This window comes from Tiliqua scincoides, chromosome 6 (genome assembly GCF_035046505.1).
Source record: "Tiliqua scincoides isolate rTilSci1 chromosome 6, rTilSci1.hap2, whole genome shotgun sequence".
Lineage (NCBI taxonomy): Eukaryota > Metazoa > Chordata > Lepidosauria > Squamata > Scincidae > Tiliqua > Tiliqua scincoides.
The window spans coordinates 30,664,916-30,685,314 of record NC_089826.1 but is presented as its reverse complement, the minus strand read 5'-3'; the positions used below and the strand labels follow the sequence as shown (position 1 = coordinate 30,685,314).

The 20,399-nt window shown below is 40.6% G+C and overlaps 1 protein-coding gene and 1 pseudogene across 7 annotated transcripts in view; both read right to left on the bottom strand.

Annotated features, from left to right (window-relative positions):
• The window catches only part of BLTP1 (bridge-like lipid transfer protein family member 1), a 160,644-nt gene that overhangs the window by 116,010 nt on the left and 24,235 nt on the right, over positions 1-20,399 (bottom strand). For 6 of the 7 annotated variants that reach the window (XM_066633002.1, XM_066633007.1, XM_066633006.1 and 3 more), the window contains exons 1-4: positions 3,420-3,556; positions 2,407-2,504; positions 690-865; positions 434-540 (exon numbers count right to left, since the gene is read on the bottom strand). In XM_066633002.1, the coding sequence (XP_066489099.1) occupies positions 434-540; positions 690-865; positions 2,407-2,504; positions 3,420-3,498 (460 nt within the window). In that variant the 5' untranslated portion in view covers positions 3,499-3,556. Of the gene's footprint in view, positions 1-433; positions 541-689; positions 866-2,406; positions 2,505-3,419; positions 3,576-6,897; positions 7,016-8,238; positions 8,331-8,852; positions 8,932-10,287; positions 10,445-12,287; positions 12,439-13,190; positions 13,271-17,171; positions 17,366-19,204; positions 19,287-20,399 lie in introns of those variants that run through there. The other variant, XM_066633009.1, reaches the window with a different exon arrangement.
• On the bottom strand, positions 7,182-7,296 carry LOC136656582 (5S ribosomal RNA; annotated as a pseudogene).

The following is a 20,399-nucleotide window of genomic DNA, read 5'->3' as shown; positions in this document are numbered from 1 at the left end:
TCTGCAGTGCTCCCCAACATGTGGGGAATGTAAAACTAACAATCACAACCCACTTCCAGTTTGCAATCGCAAAACCAGTAGTGAGTCGCGATTGTTATTTTCACAGTTTCCGCACGTTGGAAAGCCTTACAAGAGGCTGCTGCAGTCTGTGGTAAGTCCAGCCAAGCCTCTGTGCCCCTCCAAAGCGATGCAATCCTGGCAATCACCTCGCTGCCTCCCCCCTCCCCTGCAAGGACTTACAGCAGGGTTCGAACTCCCTGGGTGTTTGAGAACTGCTGGTCTACGTAATTTAACAGCATGGTCCACAAGTTTCAACTGGCTTTCAATCTATTTTACTTGGGCTCCATTTTCTCTTTCAAAATGAGCTTTATACAGTAAGCTCTGGCAAATTCATTACATTTATATGTATAAAAATGAACTAGATGACACTTACGGGACTGCTTCAATTGTTCATCAGCCTTCTGAGGATAAATTGGATGCCACGCATATTCAATTGTAAGCATAACACTTGGTACAGTCCAGCATTCAACCCAACCAGCCCTTTTAAAAGAAATAATCTGTTTTATAATAACTGAAAGCTTAATAAAATATTTCCTAACATGCCAAAAAATAAAAGAATTGGTAGCAATGCCTGTTATCAAATACAAAAAATATACAAGGAACTAAAGTATAACAGAAACAGAACTCACTCTTCCTGAGTCATGTTCCTCCACCTTGGTTTGCTTGGTTTTTGACCACTTTGACTTTCAGCAGAAACGCACTCTGGGTTTAATTTGTTAGAATGACAATCTTTCACCAACATGAAGAGAGAATATTTACTAGGGTGGCAGTCAGGAAGTAATAAGCGAAGATCAAGACTTTCACTCTGAAAATATAACATGAATGTAAATCAGTATTTACATAATATTCACTTAATGGCCTCAAAGCATTATAGAAAACACTTTAGCTTAAAGACCATATTAGCTCTATAAGGTTTGGCACCTGACATTTTTTCAAATGCATACAAACACTAACCATGCAAGACTGATTCATGTCTCCACAGGCTTATCTGACCATATTGGTGTATCCTAGAGTATTTGTTAGGGGATTGAGGGGAACAGAGGCTATTTATTCATAGTTAAATAACTAAGGTTGCAATCTTAACCAACTTTCCAACACTGACAAAATGGCAATGCAACTCCGAGGTAAGGGAACAAACATTGCCTTATCTTGAGGAGGCCTCCATGACTGCCCCTCAACTGCAGGATGCAGCACATGCCCCACTGGCACAGCTATGCCAGTGATGGAAAATTGGTTAGGATTGCGCCCTAATTTGCACATTAAGAAAATTATAGAGAAGAAAGATGAAGTCAAAACATTTCTGCAGAGACCAATTAAACTTTTTCTACAATAGCATATAACATATGGTAAACCAGCCAAGCTAAGGAAATGTACAACACAAAGAGAATCTGAATGAATTCACTGACAAAGCAATACCGGTGTCAATCACCAGATTTTTTTGCCTACAATCGCTTAAACCAGTGGTTCTCACATATTTAGCAGTGGGACCCACTTTTCAGAATGAGAATCTGTCAGGACCCATTGGAAGTGATGTCATGACCAGAAGTGACATCATCAAGCAGGAGAATTTTTTTATTATCCTAGGCTGCAATCCTACCCACACTTACACAGGAGTAAGTCCCATTTACTATCATTGTTAAAAGAACATACATAGCAGCTTGTTAAAAGTACAGATCTGCAATACTTCCCCAAATGCAGTCACGTACCGCAGTAGCATCAAAACTAATATATTAAAAATAAAATATTGAAATGAATGGGGACCTGAAATTGGCTCACGATCCATCTAGTGGGTCCTGACCCACCATTTAAGAAACACTGGCCTAAACCATTCTATTTCATTAAAAGCTATACAAAAGGCAGTATGGATGCAGCATAAAATGTTTTACCTAAAGCCTCAGACAGTCAAGTTTCATGTACATGCAGTTCAAAAATAAACAGCAAGACTACAAATTCTGTTGTACATGTGTCTTTAGTGTTAAGATTAATAGGGTAGTGGTAATAAATGAGAACACTTCGAGAAAATATTCACCAAGTAAAATAGAGTTATAAGCACACTGGCCTTTAACTAGTGGATTATAACCCACAAGTTGGTCATGACCTCATTGAACATGGGTGACAAAGGATACTGCCACAGAAATCTTTCAGAGAAAGAAAGGAAGTGATAGGGAGAAAGAGGGAAAAATACTAACTGTAAAAGAGAACTTTGGCAGCATGCACTGGGGGAAAAAAGTGAGCTTTAAGTGCAGCTGTGACAAAGACTAGATGTTCCCATAACCAGGAAGAAACCCACATTGTTAAAGGTCTCACCATCAAAAACACAATTTCCCAGAGGATAAAGTCACTTACCTTTAAAGAGAATTTAGTACTGCACATGCTTGGAACAAAATCAGTAAAAGGTAAAGAGAATACGATGTTCAATGTTTCCCCACAGGCAGCCACATAAACTACAAGAGAACAAAAATTCAACTATCAGTCGTCTTTGGAAAAATTCCTCTCACACAAAACATTTATAGTTCTTTAATTATTGCACTAGAACACAAGCCTCAATGCTACTTTTGCACTAAGCACATATGGGAGAAAAACACTGCAACTCATCCTTACCTCAAATGAATACAACAGTGTAAAGGCATATTGTTCCAAAACATAAGAAGCAGGTGCAAATACAGATTACTCCACTACAGAAGGCTATTAGAACAAAACATTGAATTCAAAAGAATTGCACCTAAAGGCTGCTTCAGGCAATCCACTCAATACATGCTTCGACCACAGTTTTCCCATTCTATAATACTCATGCAATGTGTAAGAGAACAAAGAAACAGAGGCACGTATACATGAAGTCCTAAGATGCCTTCTTCATTATTCCAAGTATGTCAAATCCCAAAGAATTCAAGTGACAAAGAAAGTGGTTCATACACAGCCTCAAGAATCAGACACTCTTGGAAACTCTGGCTGCTTAGGGAGCAGGAAAGCAGCCACCTTCATTGGACTGAGAGAAAAAACTCGTACCCTCAATGCAAGTAATGACTGAGATAGGATTTTTGGTGAATGTATGAGTTTTCATATGCGCAAATTCAACCTTCCTGGCGAACTGCTACCAGATTTTTACTTTCTATGGAACTCACAAAAATACATAATTATTCTGCAAAGGAGTAGAAACGTAATAACTGTAGTGAAATAATCCAACAGTAGAATTAGTAAGTAGTACTCATACACAAGAGATTTCTGGGCTTTTCACATTTACAGGCAATTTTTTTTAAAGGAACTGCGTATTATCTTCAGGTAGAAAGGCATTTATGCATCACTGAGGAATGGAGAGAGGTAGGATGCCTTCTTACATAAATATATACAGTAGTTCTCACCATTTTCCTGTTGCTTTGTGGAGCAATCAATCCAATTGTGCTGATTCGCTGCCCAAATCATTTCAAACTGATGAAACATGATTTTAAAATTCCATGCATAAGGAACAAAGGAAAAGATATCAGGAGCACTGTCGCTGGACCAATCCTGAATCAAATCTAAGGGGAAAAAAGACTAGTTACTGTAGTTCAGTGACAAAAATTCCTTTATAAAACTAAGTCTGCAACAGGCGAGGTCATCCAGGATCGGGCGCAGCAGATGGAACGCTGGGTGCAGCACTACTCTGAGCTATATTCCAGAGAAAATGTAGTCACCGAACAAGCACTGAACAACAGCCTGCCTGTGCTGGAGGAGCTTGACAGTGAACCAACCCTAGAAGAACTTCACGTGGCCCTGGACTCCCTTGCCTTTGGCAAGGCACCTGGAAAAGACAGCATCCCTGCTGAAGTTCTAAAGTGCTGCAAAGAGATCATCATCACTGAGCTGCATGAAATCCTTTGTCTCTGCTGGAGAGAAGGTGGAGTACCTCAAGACATGAGGGATGCAAACATCATCACGCTGTACAAGAACAAAGGCGACAGGGGTGACTGCAACAACTACCGTGGCATCTCTCTCCTTAGCGTTGTAGGAAAGTTGTTTGCCCGAGTTGCACTAAAGAGGCTCCAGGTACTTGCAGAGAGCGTTTATCCAGAATCACAGTGTGGATTCCGAGCCAACAGGTCCACCACTGATATGGTATTCTCCCTTAGACAACTGCAGGAGAAATGCAGGGAACAACGACAGCCACTCTTTATAGCCTTCGTAGATCTCACAAAGGCTTTCGACCTGGTCAGCAGGGATGGCCTCTTCAAGATTCTCCCCAAGATTGGATGTCCACCCAGGCTCCTCAGCATCATCAGATCCTTCCACAAGGACATGAAGGGCACTGTTGTCTTTGATGGCTCCGCATCAGACCCCTTTGACATCCGAAGCGGCGTGAAGCAGGGCTGTGTTCTTGCACCAACCTTGTTTGGGATCTTCTTCGCTGTCCTGCTGAAGCAGGCCTTTGGAACTGCAACAGAAGGCATCTATCTCCGGACCAGATCAGATGGAAAGCTCTTCAACCTCTCCAGACTGAGAGCAAAGTCCAAAGTCCAGCTGAAATGTCTGCGTGACTTCCTCTTTGCCGACGATGCAGCTATCACTACCCACTCTGCCAAAGATCTCCAGCAGCTCATGGATCGTTTTAGCAAGGCCTGCCAAGATTTTGGACTGACAATCAGCCTGAAGAAAACACAGGTCATGGTTCAGGATGTGGACTCACCTCCCTGCATTACAATCTCTGCGCATGAACTGGAGGTTGTCCATGACTTTGTGTACCTTGGCTCAACGGTCTCCGACACTCTTTCTCTCGATACCGAACTAAACAAACGCGTAGGTAAAGCAGCTACCACGTTTTCCAGACTCACAAAGAGAGTCTGGTCCAACAAGAAGCTGACGGAACATACCAAGATCCAGGTCTACAGAGCTTGCGTCCTGAGTACACTTCTGTACTGCAGCGAGTCATGGACTCTTCACTCACAACAGGAGAGGAAACTGAATGCTTTCCACATGCGCTGCCTCCGACGTATTCTCGGCATCACCTGGCAGGACAAAGTTCCAAACAACACAGTCCTGGAACAAGCTGGAATCCCTAGCATGTATGCACTACTGAAACAGAGACGCCTGCGTTGGCTCGGTCATGTCGTGAGAATGGATGATGGCCGGATCCCAAAGGATCTCCTCTATGGAGAACTCATGCAAGGAAAGCGCCCTACAGGTAGACCACAGCTGGGATACAAGGACATCTGCAAGAGGGATCTGAAGGCCTTAGGAGTGGACCTCAACAAGTGGGAAACCCTGGCCTCTGAGCGGCCCGCTTGGAGGCAAGCTGTGCAACATGGCCTTTCCCAGTTTGAAGAGACACTTGGCCAACAGTCTGAGGCTAAGAGGCAAAGAAGGAAGGCCCATAGCCAGGGAGACAGGCCAGGGACAGACTGCACTTGCTCCCAGTGTGGAAGGGATTGTCACTCCCGAATCGGCCTTTTCAGCCACACTAGACGCTGTTCCAGAACCACCTTTCAGAGCGCGATACCATAGTCTTTCGAGACTGAAGGTTGCCAACTAACACTTTGGGCACAATCCTTTCTAACTTTCCAGCACCAATGCAGCCCTGAGATACCTTGAGGAGGCCTCTGTGACTGCACCCCACCATAGAATGCAACGTGTGCCCTGTCAGCACAGCTGCATCAGCACTGGAAAATTGGATAGGATTAGGCCTATGGGCCTTCAGCGCCAGCACTGAGCTCCAGCGCTGGCACTAGGTGTCATAAATGTGCCATAAAGCACATTTACAGCACCAAGGGAGTGCTGGCACCGGGCCAGCATCAGTAGATGCTGGATCCAGCACTGGAAGGACACTGCCTGGAGCAAGTTAAGAGCTCTGGGCAATGGTGCAGGAGTTCAGGCTAGGGGGGAGGTGTTCCGGGGCAGGGGGAAAGAGGAGCAGGGGAAGACCAGGATCAGTAGAGCCCTGAGGTGTCTAAACCTATCCTCATGTCGGGCTGAAAAGCCTGACACAAAGGTTCTCAAGTTTGAGCCTGCAAAATAGCCAGCACAGATGTGAAAAGCCCCATTGCAGGGCCTGGGGCTTTCCTCACGGTCCCCTTCTCCCAAGGAGACCTCTGGTGGCTTCCTGGCAACCGCAGGATACAGCAGTTGACATTTTGATGCAGGTGTTCCTTCTGGAGCTGGGAAACATAGGATTGAACTGCTAGATTAGAAGTCTAGATCTTCATATTTTGTTGTTGATAAAATACAGTCTTAACTTCATCTTGTCTAACAGTAAAACCAGCTTCTCAGCTCAGCTCTCTCATCACAAGGGCATAACAGTAGCTAAAAGCAGCAACAACACATATACCAGGTCTTCCTCCCTCTCTAAGCCTCAACATACTACAAAAGATAGTATATATATATATATATAGAGAGAGAGAGAGAGAGGTCAATATTCTTGGAGTTTTATGCTGCAATTTTAAATGCAGTTGCCATTCTCACTATCTGTAGTAGTCCCACTGACTATATAAGGACTACTTAGTGTAAGATTAAAGCTAGGCTCATTTTGCCTTGAGCCTGGGGAGTGCTGGAGGGAGAAGAGAGCTTTTGCTATTTCTAATTTAATGTGAACATCATATATCAAGACAATAGCAGAACCAGTTAATTTCTCTAAGACATAAATCATTTAGATGACTTGTACACCAAGAGGTCTCTCTCTGGAACTGCTTTACAGGCATACATTTTGTGCTGTTAAAAAACTCTACAGATCGGTTTAAATGACTACAGAAACAGGTATCAACCGGAAAGACAGCTTTGTAACAATTCTGAATTGGGATATCTATACACATCTACACTGTATTACTTGAAATATTTCAATATACATACAGTACATAAAAATATAATCTTTACCTGTAAAGAAGCTTTTCTGAGCAAAGATAAAGTGGTATGTTGCCTTATAAACTTCAAGTTCACACTGCCATGTCTGTGGCATGTTCCATATTCGGGGATAGTTGGCATTAATGTGAAACTGAACCAAATACAAAAGTAGCAATACAAAATATGATTATGCATAAATAGCAGCAAAAATGAAACAATGACTATGTTTTCATTTCATTTCATTTCACCTTTATTGGCATAAACAATATCCACCAAGTAATGGTTGGTAACCTTCAGTCTCGAAAGACTATAGTATAAGCCTACAGCACCCGGTATTCCCAGGCGGTCTCCCATCCAAGTACTAACCAGGCCTGACCCTACTTAGCTTCCGAGATCAGATGAGATCAGGCATGTGCAGAGTAACAAGTAAACAAAATTAAGAACATCCAAGGTTGCATTTAGACAATGACTATGTATTTGATGGATAATTAAAAAAAGAAATTTCTTGCTAAGGTGATCTGAGAATTAACTCAGGGCCCAATTCTATCCCACTTTCCAGCGCTGATAAAACTGTGCCAACGGAGTTTGCACTGCATTCTGAGGTGAGGGGGCAGTCACAGAGGCCTCCTCAAGGTAAGGAAATGTTTGTTCCCATACCTCATGGCTACGATGCGGCTGCACCAGCACTGAAAAGTTGGATAGGTTTGGGCCCTCAATCTGCCAATTTTTAGATCTTTTAAAGTCACTAAGGACCAATCCAACATCATCTATTTGAAAAGTTCTATAAATGAACTCAAATGTAGTATGCTTGCTATCAGCTTTCATAACCAAGATATCACATGGTTTTCAATCACAATGTTTTGTATGAGAGTGTTATTTTAATATTTCACTACCACAAATCAGCTAAATGATTAATCCATACTGTATTAAGAAAAGGAATTTTGAGATGATAACACAGAAGTCTTTGGCACATATTGGTTATGTGATTTACTGGATGGTTCATGAAATGGTAGGGAGAATGAAATAAGACAATATGGTGTGGTTACGAACAGACTGCAACAGATCTGGCAGGAACTAAATACTTGTCCTGACTATAAGACCAAGTGGTTTTCTGTGCACCAAGTAGGCAGGCTGAGTGGGAAGAAATCCCAAAAGCTAGGAAAACAAATCTGACAGAGTAGATTTTTGTTTGATTATTTTACTTTATTAATTAGCTGTTTCATACATATTCACCTATGTATTTAAAAATGCATTTAGATGTGTTTTAAAAGGCACTGCCAGTAAAAAAAAATTCCCCAAACCACTTTTTAAAACTCTGAATAAGTCTGAAAGAAAAGTACAATAGAAATTCTGCTTTTTCACAGGAATACTTACAGCTAACATTTCTGCTTCTAAGAGAGTGCGGTATTGCATACTGCTGGTGGCATCTACATGTAAAAGTTGTCCTTTAATTGAGGGAGAGTATCCTAATAAATAGAACAAAAGATTCAATATGTGCCAGACTCTCTCTTTAAACATTATACAATTATTTCTACACATACACAGAAAAAGCCCGATCTGGTCCATTCTGCCCACAGTGGCAGACGTAAAGCATGGTTCGAACCCATTTTTCTAACAAGAAAGCTTTTATTTGAGACATCTGTTTAGTTAACTAATGTATTATTTTGAACATTAAATTAATGATAAGACTAAATTAAGGTAAAATAAATGTAAATTAAATTAACATCTTAAGGAAGGCCAGAAGTAAAGCAAACAAGAGAAAGACGGGACAAAAATCTATTTAAACAAACTGTTTACACTAATGGAAATACACTGGCACAGCAGGAAAAGGCCTCAAGTATTCAATGATGTATAATTCAACTCCATCCTAGCCTGCACACACACTGGCACATACTTCCACTCAAAGCCATACTTCCACAAATCGGTATACTGTTAGAACCTAAGATTAATTTTCCAAAAGGAACAAAATATGTTTTGCCTCAACTTACCATTTTCACTTACAATCATGGGAATATTAATTTCCAAATAAGAACCTGCACCAACATTTACATGAACAGCATTCGTTTCCTGCCAATAAAAAAAGCACAAAAATTGTTTTTGTCATATTCACTAAGACCGTATTATGTCTCTACCTATCACTATCATGTGTTAAACTGCTAGGATCAATGAGAGCTAACAGACTATAACTGATTGGAAACATGATATAAATTACAGAACTAAGATATGCACTAGTGTGGAAGAAAAATACCAGTTTAACATCCAAAGCATCAAAAGTATTCATCTGAAACAATGAACAGAGGCATGAACAACAGCTAGAACAATTAGTAGTTGCTAATGAAAAAGAACAAAATATTTAGTTATTCAGCTTTGTAATGGAAGATCAGAAGATCATCAGGTGGGTGATGTGGTGTTGACAGCGATTCCCATGTTTTGATAGCTGGTTGACAGCTAGGGGAAGGGCAGGGCTGGCTCCACAGCTGTAATCGATCAAGGCCAATGGAGACTCTAATGGACACCTGAGCTTCATTTGACCTTGATGGGACTTTGAATGGCTATGGGCTAACAAAGCACCTCACAGCTGAGCTGCATTTTGGATAATGGAACATCCAAGGATAAAAGGCAGCTTCAGAAAGAGCAAAGACCTACACCCACCCAGAACTATGGGACACCCCAGACCTACAGGACACTGCTGGACACAGAGGAGGGACTCTGCTGCATTGGACTGAAACTGGGAAGACTGGACTGTGCTCTGGATTGGACTTGGATTGGAGGCTTTGGCCCTTTACCCACTAAGTTAAGTGGAGTTTTGGGGAGGGGAAAGTCTATGGACAAGAGGAATTGAAGGGAGTGTCTGTGTTTGTAACAATAAATTCTGGTTAATTGCTCAAACTAATAAGGAGTTGTGTTCGTTTCTTTGCACACCACAGCTATTGTTTCTAGAGATAAAGGGGTGTTAATTAGCCAAAAAGTGGGCATTAGAAGGGAGTTGAAATAACTGGATGGGACAAGCTTTCATAGTGTTAAAGCCTTTATGAATAACCACTTTATCTCACTCACTATGAAGAAAGAAACCACCAAAAGAAGTTCCTATACAAATAGATTACGGATATAATTTTTTAAAAAATAGTACATTGTTATTTGTTTTAGGTTAAAACAGGCATCACATACTGGGTAGAAAAGGTTGATGAAGATATTTACATATATACAAACAAATGGATTTGAAGGGACTCAGAATAGTCAGATTTATTTAGCAACAAACGTATATTTTGGAGAATGTGCAAAAGTAGTGATGCAACATAAAGGTATAATTCACCAATGTCATCTTCAAGATTTCATATAGCGTTGTTCCATTTTTTAATTGGAAAAGTTGTAACTACTTGGCATATCTTCCAAAGCATTACACCTAGTAATATTGTCATTTACCCTATTTTTTGTAAAGAGCAAATCAATTGTTGCATCTGCAATTATATTCATACGTAGCTCAAAGGCAAGAATCTGCCTTGGTTTCCCAGGCTGCGGAATTTCTGATATTTTCATAACTTGGTAATCTGGTGGGAAGAAGAATTTCCACAAACAGTCCCTAAAAAAGCCAAGAGAGTAAGGAAGTTACTTATACAGAAATAAACATTGTCCAACTAAGCACTTTCTGTGAATACATTTTAGAGATAAGAATAGACTTGGGTAAGTAATGAATGACTAAAACATATATCATGATTCAGGAAGCTAAGCCATTTAGAATAAAATTTTAATGAAATTAATGTAATTAGAACAGCTAGTATACACATTCCCTCCACAAAACAAGTGCTATATTCAGAATTTAACAGAACAGTGGTTCCCAAACTGGTGGGTTGAGACCCACCAGACAGGGAAGCATTTGTCCCTTCTCCTTTAAGAGGCAGGGGGAAGGCAGCAATGTGATCCCCAGGATCATAATGCTGCCAGAGGGAGGGTTTATTTTTAAACTTGTCTAAGGGAGCGCTGGCTTCTGGGAGGTGCAGAGAGACCCACAGTCACCTCTGCAGGGCTCCCCAAGCCTCCAAAATAGTAAACACAATAGAAAACCACTTCAGCGGGGTTCTCCACACTCCCCCAGGAGGCCAGTACTCTTTTAAACATGAGTTAAACGTGATCCTGGGGATCGTGTTGCTGCCACAGTCCCTTCCCTGCATACACACACACATGGTGCTCCCAACTCTCTTGTAGAAATTTGGGAAGCACTGTCTTAGGGGATATCTATTTTATCATCTGGAAGAGGCACATAAGCTCACATAAAATGCTGTTTATGCAGCACTTATTAGTGACCAAGTTCGACAAGAGTATATTTTGAATAAACAGCCCAAGAGGAGACCCATGAGAATCTGCTTCTTTTCTGTGCAGAACCCTGTCCTAAGGTTTCCCTACTTTCCACAGCTGTTCTCACTGCATATTAGTTTTTTCTAAATAGGACTGCAGGGAGTCCTGGAATGAAGGGTTTCACTTGCTGTCCCTGCCATGTGGAATGTACAGTTTGCTCAAAATCAAGTTGTTCAGCTTAAACACACACATTTTTCAGTGCATCTGCCTGTTAGCATTTCAGTTGTTTGCTACTACAGCTTGCTCGCTGTGGGACTGTAGCAGCCAAGAAATTCAATTTTTCTCAAGAGGACTCTAGGGCCCCAGGAAACAATTCCTATGGGCATCTGAAGAAGTGAGGAATGAAATGTCCATACCTAGGCTCTTCTCTCCAAACACTAATGTGGTGAGAGCTGGCAAACATTCAGGGCAAAAGGGTGGCAGTGCTCCCCTTCACTTGCTGCCAACTGCAAGGTAAGATACTCCACACTCCATACCCCAGATAAGATAGAGTAGGAAAGGATGAGCTGCCTGGGATAAGGTACAGTGGGCGGTTAAGAGCCAAACAGTGCATGCACACAGGAAGTGGCAGAGAACAAGGCTGTGCCTCAGGATCTAGCACATTCTGACACCAGCCTTCATCTACAACCACTTCAGAAGCCATGGCATATTCCTCCATCATGCTCCAATCACAGTCAGAGAACAGGCAGCCTCACATGCACATTCTAGGATTCTGAATCCTTGAGGAGGAAATACTCTCAAAACTCCCTGTAAATGGATGTTTCCCAAAGAAACAGCAATGTTCCTGGACCACCCTTCACCACTGAAGTCCCCCATCAAACCTCAAATGGTCCTTTTAGGGAGATTTCTGAAAGTGAAGCCACCTTGCAAATGCAAGACAGAAACATCTCATGATTTCTCGGCAAAGTCTGGATTCTGAACATACAAATAAATGAGCATGTGGATTTAAAGAAAGCAAAATACTTATTTGCTCATGGAAATTTTACAACAGAGAATAACACCAGGACATGCTGTGACTTCTAGTATTCAGTTACTGCAGCAGAGATACAAAAAAGAAATCACCATAGTACCTTTGCCTGTCAGCCCATGGTCCATAGTTGAAATCTGTTCCTTTGCCACAAACTATATCTAATCCCCAACAAGGTGGAAGGTCTTGCAATTTACTATCCTCATTACTTGTTTCTTCTTCATTATTTTCCTCTGTTTCTTCTGGTACCAGACCTGTATTTTAGAAAATAGCAAAACAGCTTTTCAAGTAACAAATATTCCTAGTTACAACTAGCATATGTATACAAAACTAAGGGCACAATCCTAACCAGGTCTACTCAGAAGTAAGTCCTATTTTGTTCAATGGGGCTTACTCTCAGGAAAGTGTGGTTAGGATTGCAGCCTAAGAAATTAACACATGCCACTACAAGACTGCAATATCTATCTTCCACATGGATTAAAAATCGTCAATGGACTGATAATAGCAAGAATTCACAGACTGGGCTTCAGATATTGTTTTGTATCTTTTTAGTATGACTTTTAATAGGTATACTTAAAGTCAAAATTATGACCACCTTTGAAAATCCTATGCATATATACTAAGAAATTACACTCATTCACTTCAATGAGATTTACATTCAAGCAAATGCGTTTAGGATTGCTGCCTCTCTTTTTTAAACTCAAGCAGTTGTCCGGGCAAACCAGACTGAGATCACAGCATTAGGGTAATTGTGACTTCTCCCTCCCCCCAGCTGTTTTCCCCAATCTAACTTTCCATTCACCCCTGAAGCTTGTCTTATAGGATAATAAATACAAAAACCATACAGTGCAAGGGGAAAGAGTTAAAATTTCCACCACCAATGTGAGAGGCATAGCTGCTTTTCAACTTAAAAGAAAAAAATGCTGGAGATCCTGAATCTCCTAAAGCTGCACCCTAAGTTTGGTGATTAACTGGCACTAACCTTAACTGTGAGTTTAACAATTACCTGGTTCATCCATATAATAGTAGATATCAACATCATTAGACTGCATCACAACAAAACCTTCTCCCATTAATCTTGGGGGTCTGTCATAGAAGAAAAAGGATTAGGGTTAGGGGTTCAATATCTTTAAAAAAATTGAACAGAAGTCAGTAAACCACCATTGATAACCACACATAACACATTTGGAGATTCAGAAGGTGAGAGGAGGAGCTTAAATCAATTTTCCAGAAATAAGGAGACCCTTATGCATACACTTATGCATACCCTTATGCATACACCACTGGGTAGATGGGACTCGTCAGCCTAGGAAGGCAGCTCATCTAAGAGAAGGAAACTCTGACCTCAAACCTCCACTGCCTTGTGGCTACATCCAGTTCTGGAAAAGGCTTCAGGAGTCAACCTCGAGGCAAAATCAGGAGCCGGAGTCCCTGAGGCAGTTCATGGCTGAACACAGTCACGTTCTGGCAACTCCTGCGACGCCGCTGGAACCAACCGTATTGGCTTCTGCCTTTCCATTGGACCATTCCAGCGACGTGGAGAGGGGGGATTTGCTGCATGGGTAACAGCCTATCCTCCATACCTTCTTTACCCAGGCTTCGCGCACTGGAGAGGACACTCCAACTTCGCCATACGGCGTCAGCACAACACAGGAAGCAGCAGTTTACCGGTTATAAGTCTTTGCTCGATTGGCGTAGAGCATGACGCCAGGGGCTGCTTCCGACGGTGGGAGAGATCATTGCATCTCATTGGGCAGCTACCGCCCGCCTTAAGCTGGGCAGTCCCCAGCCAGTAAGGTGTTGCCTCGCCACGGTCCATTAACCTCATGGGGTGCGTGGGGTTTAGGGTGAAAACCGACAAGCGGATCGACAACTCCGCACCATGCAACAGAAAACAGAAAACTACTGCCCTAAAGCTGGGCACCTGGAACGTTAGGACAATGACACCTGGCTTCTCTGATGACCTGCAAGAAATAGTTTTTTTTATACCATAGTCTTTCGAGACTGAAGGTTGCCAATACAAATGCATACACTAGCCCAGTAACCACAACAAGTTAAAGAAAGTTATGTTTTAAGAAGTACAACATTCATGAAACAAATATACAAATTGTTTGGCAATACAGTCTCCATACCTTACCGGTACTAAGCCTAAGAATAGGCTTTCATGTAACTTAAATACTTACATGGTCTTCCCACTTACCTGCAGGTACTTCCCTCCCCTTCATTGGCTGAAAAATTGCTTGTCGCATTTACAGTTTGTAAGCTCCTAGGGATAGGGACCTAGCCTTTCATACTTTATAAAGTACCATGCTCATAGATGACAATATATTAATAGCATATGACAAGTATAGCCATTTATAAAACTGAAAGACTACCAAAATTGATGAGAGCTTAAAGCTATAATTTCACATGCAGTATGTAGGACAATTTACAGGTGTGTGCCACTTAATGATGGGGATACGTTCTCCTATCCCCATTGTTATGCAGTTAGGTCATTAAGTGAACATTCAGTCCAATCTATTGCCTTTGTTGTATAAACAGACACTCCCTGTCAGACACTAGCTGGCTGCACAGGCTACTGGAGATAGATTGTCTCTTCTTTGCATTAAGAGCCTCTCTGCTTTGTAAACAGACACTCTGCTACAGGCTACGGGAGACACAATTGCCTCATTAAGAACATCTTTATTGTGCTTTGAACACCGTCATATATGTGACCATATATGTCATTAAGCGAATCATTGTTAAGCAGTGGATGCCTGTATAGAGCACCTAAAGAAATACAATAGAGTCAGAAAGTGGTTCTCAAACCTTTTAGCACCAGGACCCACTTTTTAGAATGAGAATCTGTCAGGACCCACCAGAAGTGATGTCATTAACCTAGAAGTGATGTCATAGCTGGAAGTGACATCAGACTTCAAACCTAAGCTGCGATCAACCAAAGGTCCCATTACAAAATGTGCTCATGCTGTAATTTCACATAGCTCAGAACTCAAACTATCCAGCTTGAAAGTCAAAGCAGAATGCAAACTTGGATCCTTCTTCACCACACAGCCCTCCCCCCTTTCCAGCATCTCATCTTCCCACCTATTCAGGGCTAAGCACCATGCATCTCTCCCAACAGAGAGAGCCCACCCTGCCCAGCAGTTCTGTATTTTCAATGGTGGCTGAACTAGATGTTACACAAGGGACCTGAAATTGGTCCCACCTAGTGGGTCCCAAGCCACAGTTTGAGAAACACTGGAGTAGGAAGTCCCTAACCTAGATGTATATGCTATAAAAACATAGAATGCAATGGAAAGAGCAATGAACTTTAATTTCCAGAATGTGTCTTGCATATTTCTTTTGTAGATGAGTTTGCTGCACATTGCCATATGAGGTTGCTAAAATGGTAAGTCCTCATGGCAAGTTCTGAATTATAGTTGCCCTAGAACAGTGTGTCAGGACCCACTAGGTGGGTCAAGAGCCAATTTCAGGTGGGTCCTCATTCATTTCAATATTTTATTTTTAATATATTAGACTTGATGAGACTATGGTATGTGACTGCATTTGGGGAAATGTTTCAGATCTGTATTTTTAACAGTTACTATGTATATGCTTTTAACAACAGTAAATGGGACTTATTCCTGGGTTAGTGTGGGTAGGATTGCAGCCTAGTATTGTTAAAAATGGTCCTGCTTGATGATGTCACTTCTGATGTCACTTTCGGTGAGTCCTGACAGATTCTTATTCTAAAAAGTGGGTCCCGGTGCTTAAAGTTTGAGAACCACTGCCCCAAAATTTATAAAGGAGGTTTGTAGCCTAGGAGAAATAGGTTGCAGCTGACTGTCCCACTAGATGGCACTGTGCACTAAGAATGTTCGCACAACGACAGACGGATATCCCCCTTCTTGAGCAACACATACCTGTAACTCTTGATTGCACTGATCTGGGAAATAACTGTCCAAGCTGACCAACACTGGCATACTACCCAATATTATAAAACCAATGTACCAATATAAAACCTATGTATGGCTATATTGAAAAATTCCCTTGCCATAGAATGAAAATCTTTATCATCTTTCATAAAACAAAGTAGATTGTATTCTGATGCCTAAAGTAACCTCATAGAAATATCCAGTTCAACTTAAAATTGTCATCTTCACTAAGCTGATGCAATTGTAATGCACCTCAAACAGCAAAACTCTTACTTTTAACATTCACCTTTTTTGCTAAAAGCTTAATTTGCCTTTCTTTAAAAAAAAAGTTGCTCTATCCTTGTCCTACATTTCATTCTTTCATTTGTTAATGGATTTCCCACTAAAATAGAATCCAAGCCTCTATGGGACAGATTATATTCACTAATTAGACCAGTAGTACAGAAGATCCATATATAGGTAGCCATACAACAGTATCTTTATAGCAAACATGGAAATGCTCCGTGATATGTGCCTTTCATAGGAAATTACTCCCTCATGACAAAATTATTCTAGCCATCCCTATCGTAATTAGGCTACGTATGACAGCTTTCATCCTTGAACAGAGTCTTGTTCAAGCAGTACATAGGTTGTTTAAGAATAGACCATCTTACTTGGTGTTTCTTAGACTACAACTTGTGAGTACTCATATTTAATTAAGAACATACTAAAAGGTTAAGCACTAGTATTTGAGAGGCCAATAATGTTTACATGAACTCACTTTTAAAAGATTCAGCTAGTTTTTCCCCCTATTTCACAAAAACTCATCCGTCTGAAACTGTTCACATTTCGACTTTAAAAATTATGGAAAATAGGATTAAATATTTAGGTTTGTGTATGCTTCAGAAGTAAGAGCCTCTTTCATTCATGAAAATCACATGTTGGGATACCTGAGGAAAGTAATATATGGCAGTGTGGTGGCTTTATCATGATTGGATAACGCCAACATTTACATAAGAATTAGAAAATATTGCTAACTGTAATAAGACATTCTTTTATGACTGGAAAACTTTGAAGAAGTTGTAATTGCTTACTCATCATTTTGAAGGCCAACGTATCTTGGACTTGGAACAAGCATAACTCTCACATTTTCCAGTTTTCCTTTCACAATGTGCATAAACTGATCAAGGTGACTTGAAGGAGGCTTTGTGGTGTAAGTTAGGAAAGCATCATCAAAGTTAATGCAGATGGTCTGTGGCTGATAATGATTCCCAAAGGCCAAACGACCCTAATTTGAAAGACAGACAATTATGTATTTTTTGTCATAGCAGTCTTCCATACAAAAAAAAAAAAATTGCCTACTCTCTCCAGTCATGATTATAATCAGTTCTTGAAAAGTTCATTAACTTTGAAAACAGAACCAGAATAACTTGCTCAATTCATAAACCTACAGCTGCAATCAAAAAAATATTTATTGGCTATCACAGCTGAAAAGGACAAGTATTTGGACTTAAAACACAAACCATAGAGAAAAATAGAATTACTTCACAGGAAATTGGTCAGCATCATTTATAATCCAATCCACTTTCACAATTTACCATCTTTGCTTTAATATAATATACATCTCAATAATCAGGCTGCCTCTGCAAACATGTCTATTCTGTTTGGAACATGGTTATTTTATTTCTTTCCCTCACTGACCCCATCAAAAGGAACTGTACATTCTCCAAGCCGTTTGTTCCAAACAACCTTATAGCTTTGGGGGGATGGAGAGGGTGGGAAAGAAAAGAAATTCTCCAGAGCTGGAGATAAATTCAGCGCTGCTAAAAAGAGAGCATGAACTATCCTCCTCCTTACATGAACTACAGAAATGCAAGAAATTGCTCAACCACCCCCCAAAAAATATATCCAAAAATCTAGGCACTGTTTGAAAATACTTTGCATACTCTGCAAATGTAAAATCATTCAAAGCAATGTGTCCTTTTAAATACACCAATGAACCAGAAATAATTGGGACTACTGAATCAATTCCATGCTGTTCATACCTGGTAGCTTCCCAATTTGTTTTTTAACTAAAATGTACGTACTAGATGTCTCTATAGCTTTTAAACTTTGATCCAGCAAGCACCACTCTACTACTAAGATGTTACCACATTCATTTTGCAGGGTTTACTTGAGGGCACAAGAATGAACATGGGGACTTTGGGGGGGGGGGAAGATATCCATATTAACAGGCTACTATTTCCTATATCAGCCTCATGCTTACCATAACATCTATTGTAGCCTAAAATTATTTCGGTCAGAGGTACTGCTCCAGGTACATCCAACCAGCTAGTGTTAGCAGGTGGATACAGGACTCATGGCCCTGTAACTGAAGCACCAACAGTATGGAATGTCCTCACCACTATAACAGCACCGAGTGAAGACCCAACTTCTTTAAAAGGCTGCTGGAAAATCAACTGATTCTATTACTGTAGTGCTGAGGTTATCAAGCTGGGGCGTTGCGATGCCTTTAATGGGCGGGGGAAGGCAGTAACATGATTCCCAGGATGATGCCACTGCCGGGGCTGATTGGGGGGGTTTGACTTACCTTATACAGCACCGGCTTCCAGAAAAAAGCATTTGGAAATGACTTGCGATTTTACAATAGAAAACCCGAAGTGGTTTCAGACTGCTTTTTCCCCCACAGAGGCTTGGGGAGCCCTGTGGAGGACGCTGTGGGGGTCCCCACACTACCCAGTGGCCAGCGCTGCATAAAACTCCTCCATCCAGTCAACTCCTCCATCGGACCCGGCCGCAGCGCAATCCTGAGAATTGCATCACAGACTTTGCCTCTCCTCTGCTACCACTTTCCCAAACACCAGCTGGGGAACTGCTGCTGTAGTGCATCTTTTTTTCTGTTACTTGCTTTGAGTTTCTCAAAGTAGATGAAAAGCACAATAGAAAATACTACAGAACCTGAATCAGGCCAAGTATTTAATCTAAAGATACACAAACTTGTTACATGCCAACAAAAGACAAGTACTGAAGTGAGCAGCATCTAAGACGCTTCACAATACAGCCAGCTTTAAACTACACAGAGAAAAACACAACCAAAATACAATCAAACAGAAATTATTTTACTTACTGTGCTAACATTGACTTTGATTACAGGAATAAGAGATCTCCATGATGATGAAGGGTCTTGGGATTCACTTTTTACTTTAACACTGAAAGAAAAAGCATATTAAATTTACAAGAAACACTTAACTAACACCTCAATCCTATATGGAAACCTGACCCATTTACTAAAATAGAACTGAATTCCACAAAATATGCTTAAGTTCACAACCCCAGTTTGCTAATATTGCTTTCCTGACAAATGAACATGGAATAAGTGCATTAGAGTGTCCAGGTGTACACAATATATAGCAACCAATGCTAATAATAAAAATATTACAGTAGTCTAGCATTGACCTAGCAACTTCTTACAAGTATAGCTGGAGCTTCCCTGTCTACAAGCATTACATTATGTATACAGTATACATAAAGGAAAATTGTCAGTTTAAAAAAAAAAAACTGTGTCTTTAGAACAGGGAAATTTGCTGCATACAATTTCTTATAACACTAATACCTGGAAGCACTCTGTGCCAAATCACTCATTTTAATCACTCTAAAATGAAAGATAAAACAGGACAAATACAGGTAATTCCAACAACCTTTAAACTTCAAGAGCAATAGGCAAGGCTCTTAGCTAATATATGTTAGCTAGATTACTACAATCACTGTAATATTAAGTTCATCTTGTACTTAACCCCCGCCTCCATTTTACATTTTTCAAGGGGCAAAAAATGGCACTTACCAACTGAGAAAAAGTGTAATTCTACAAATCGAAAACACAGCTAATGAAGTGTATCATGTCTAATAAATAAAGTTCTGGCTTTTAAAACAGGGAGTAATGATAGTTTGAGAAATAAAAGGACATTCTAACAAGCGATGCCACTGTTGCTTGAAAACAGAACAAAATACAGTGCTGTCCTGTTCAGTTTCAATAAGTAGACAGGGACCAATCACCAGATTAGGACCACGTTGAACAAGCAACCCTCTGTGCTGTATTCCATTAAGATTAATATATTCCAGCATGATATGCTATCACCAAAAAATCCAGTTACCTAGCCCAGTGGCCAAAAAATGAGAAGCATGCACTTAAACTTTTTAGGCAATAAGGAGCGACCTGAAATTGTTCAGAGAAGCAACTAGTAACAAAAAAAAATCAAAAATTCAAAACACCCTGGCCACGTTTGACACAATATTCAAATAAATACTTAAACAGATAAATATTT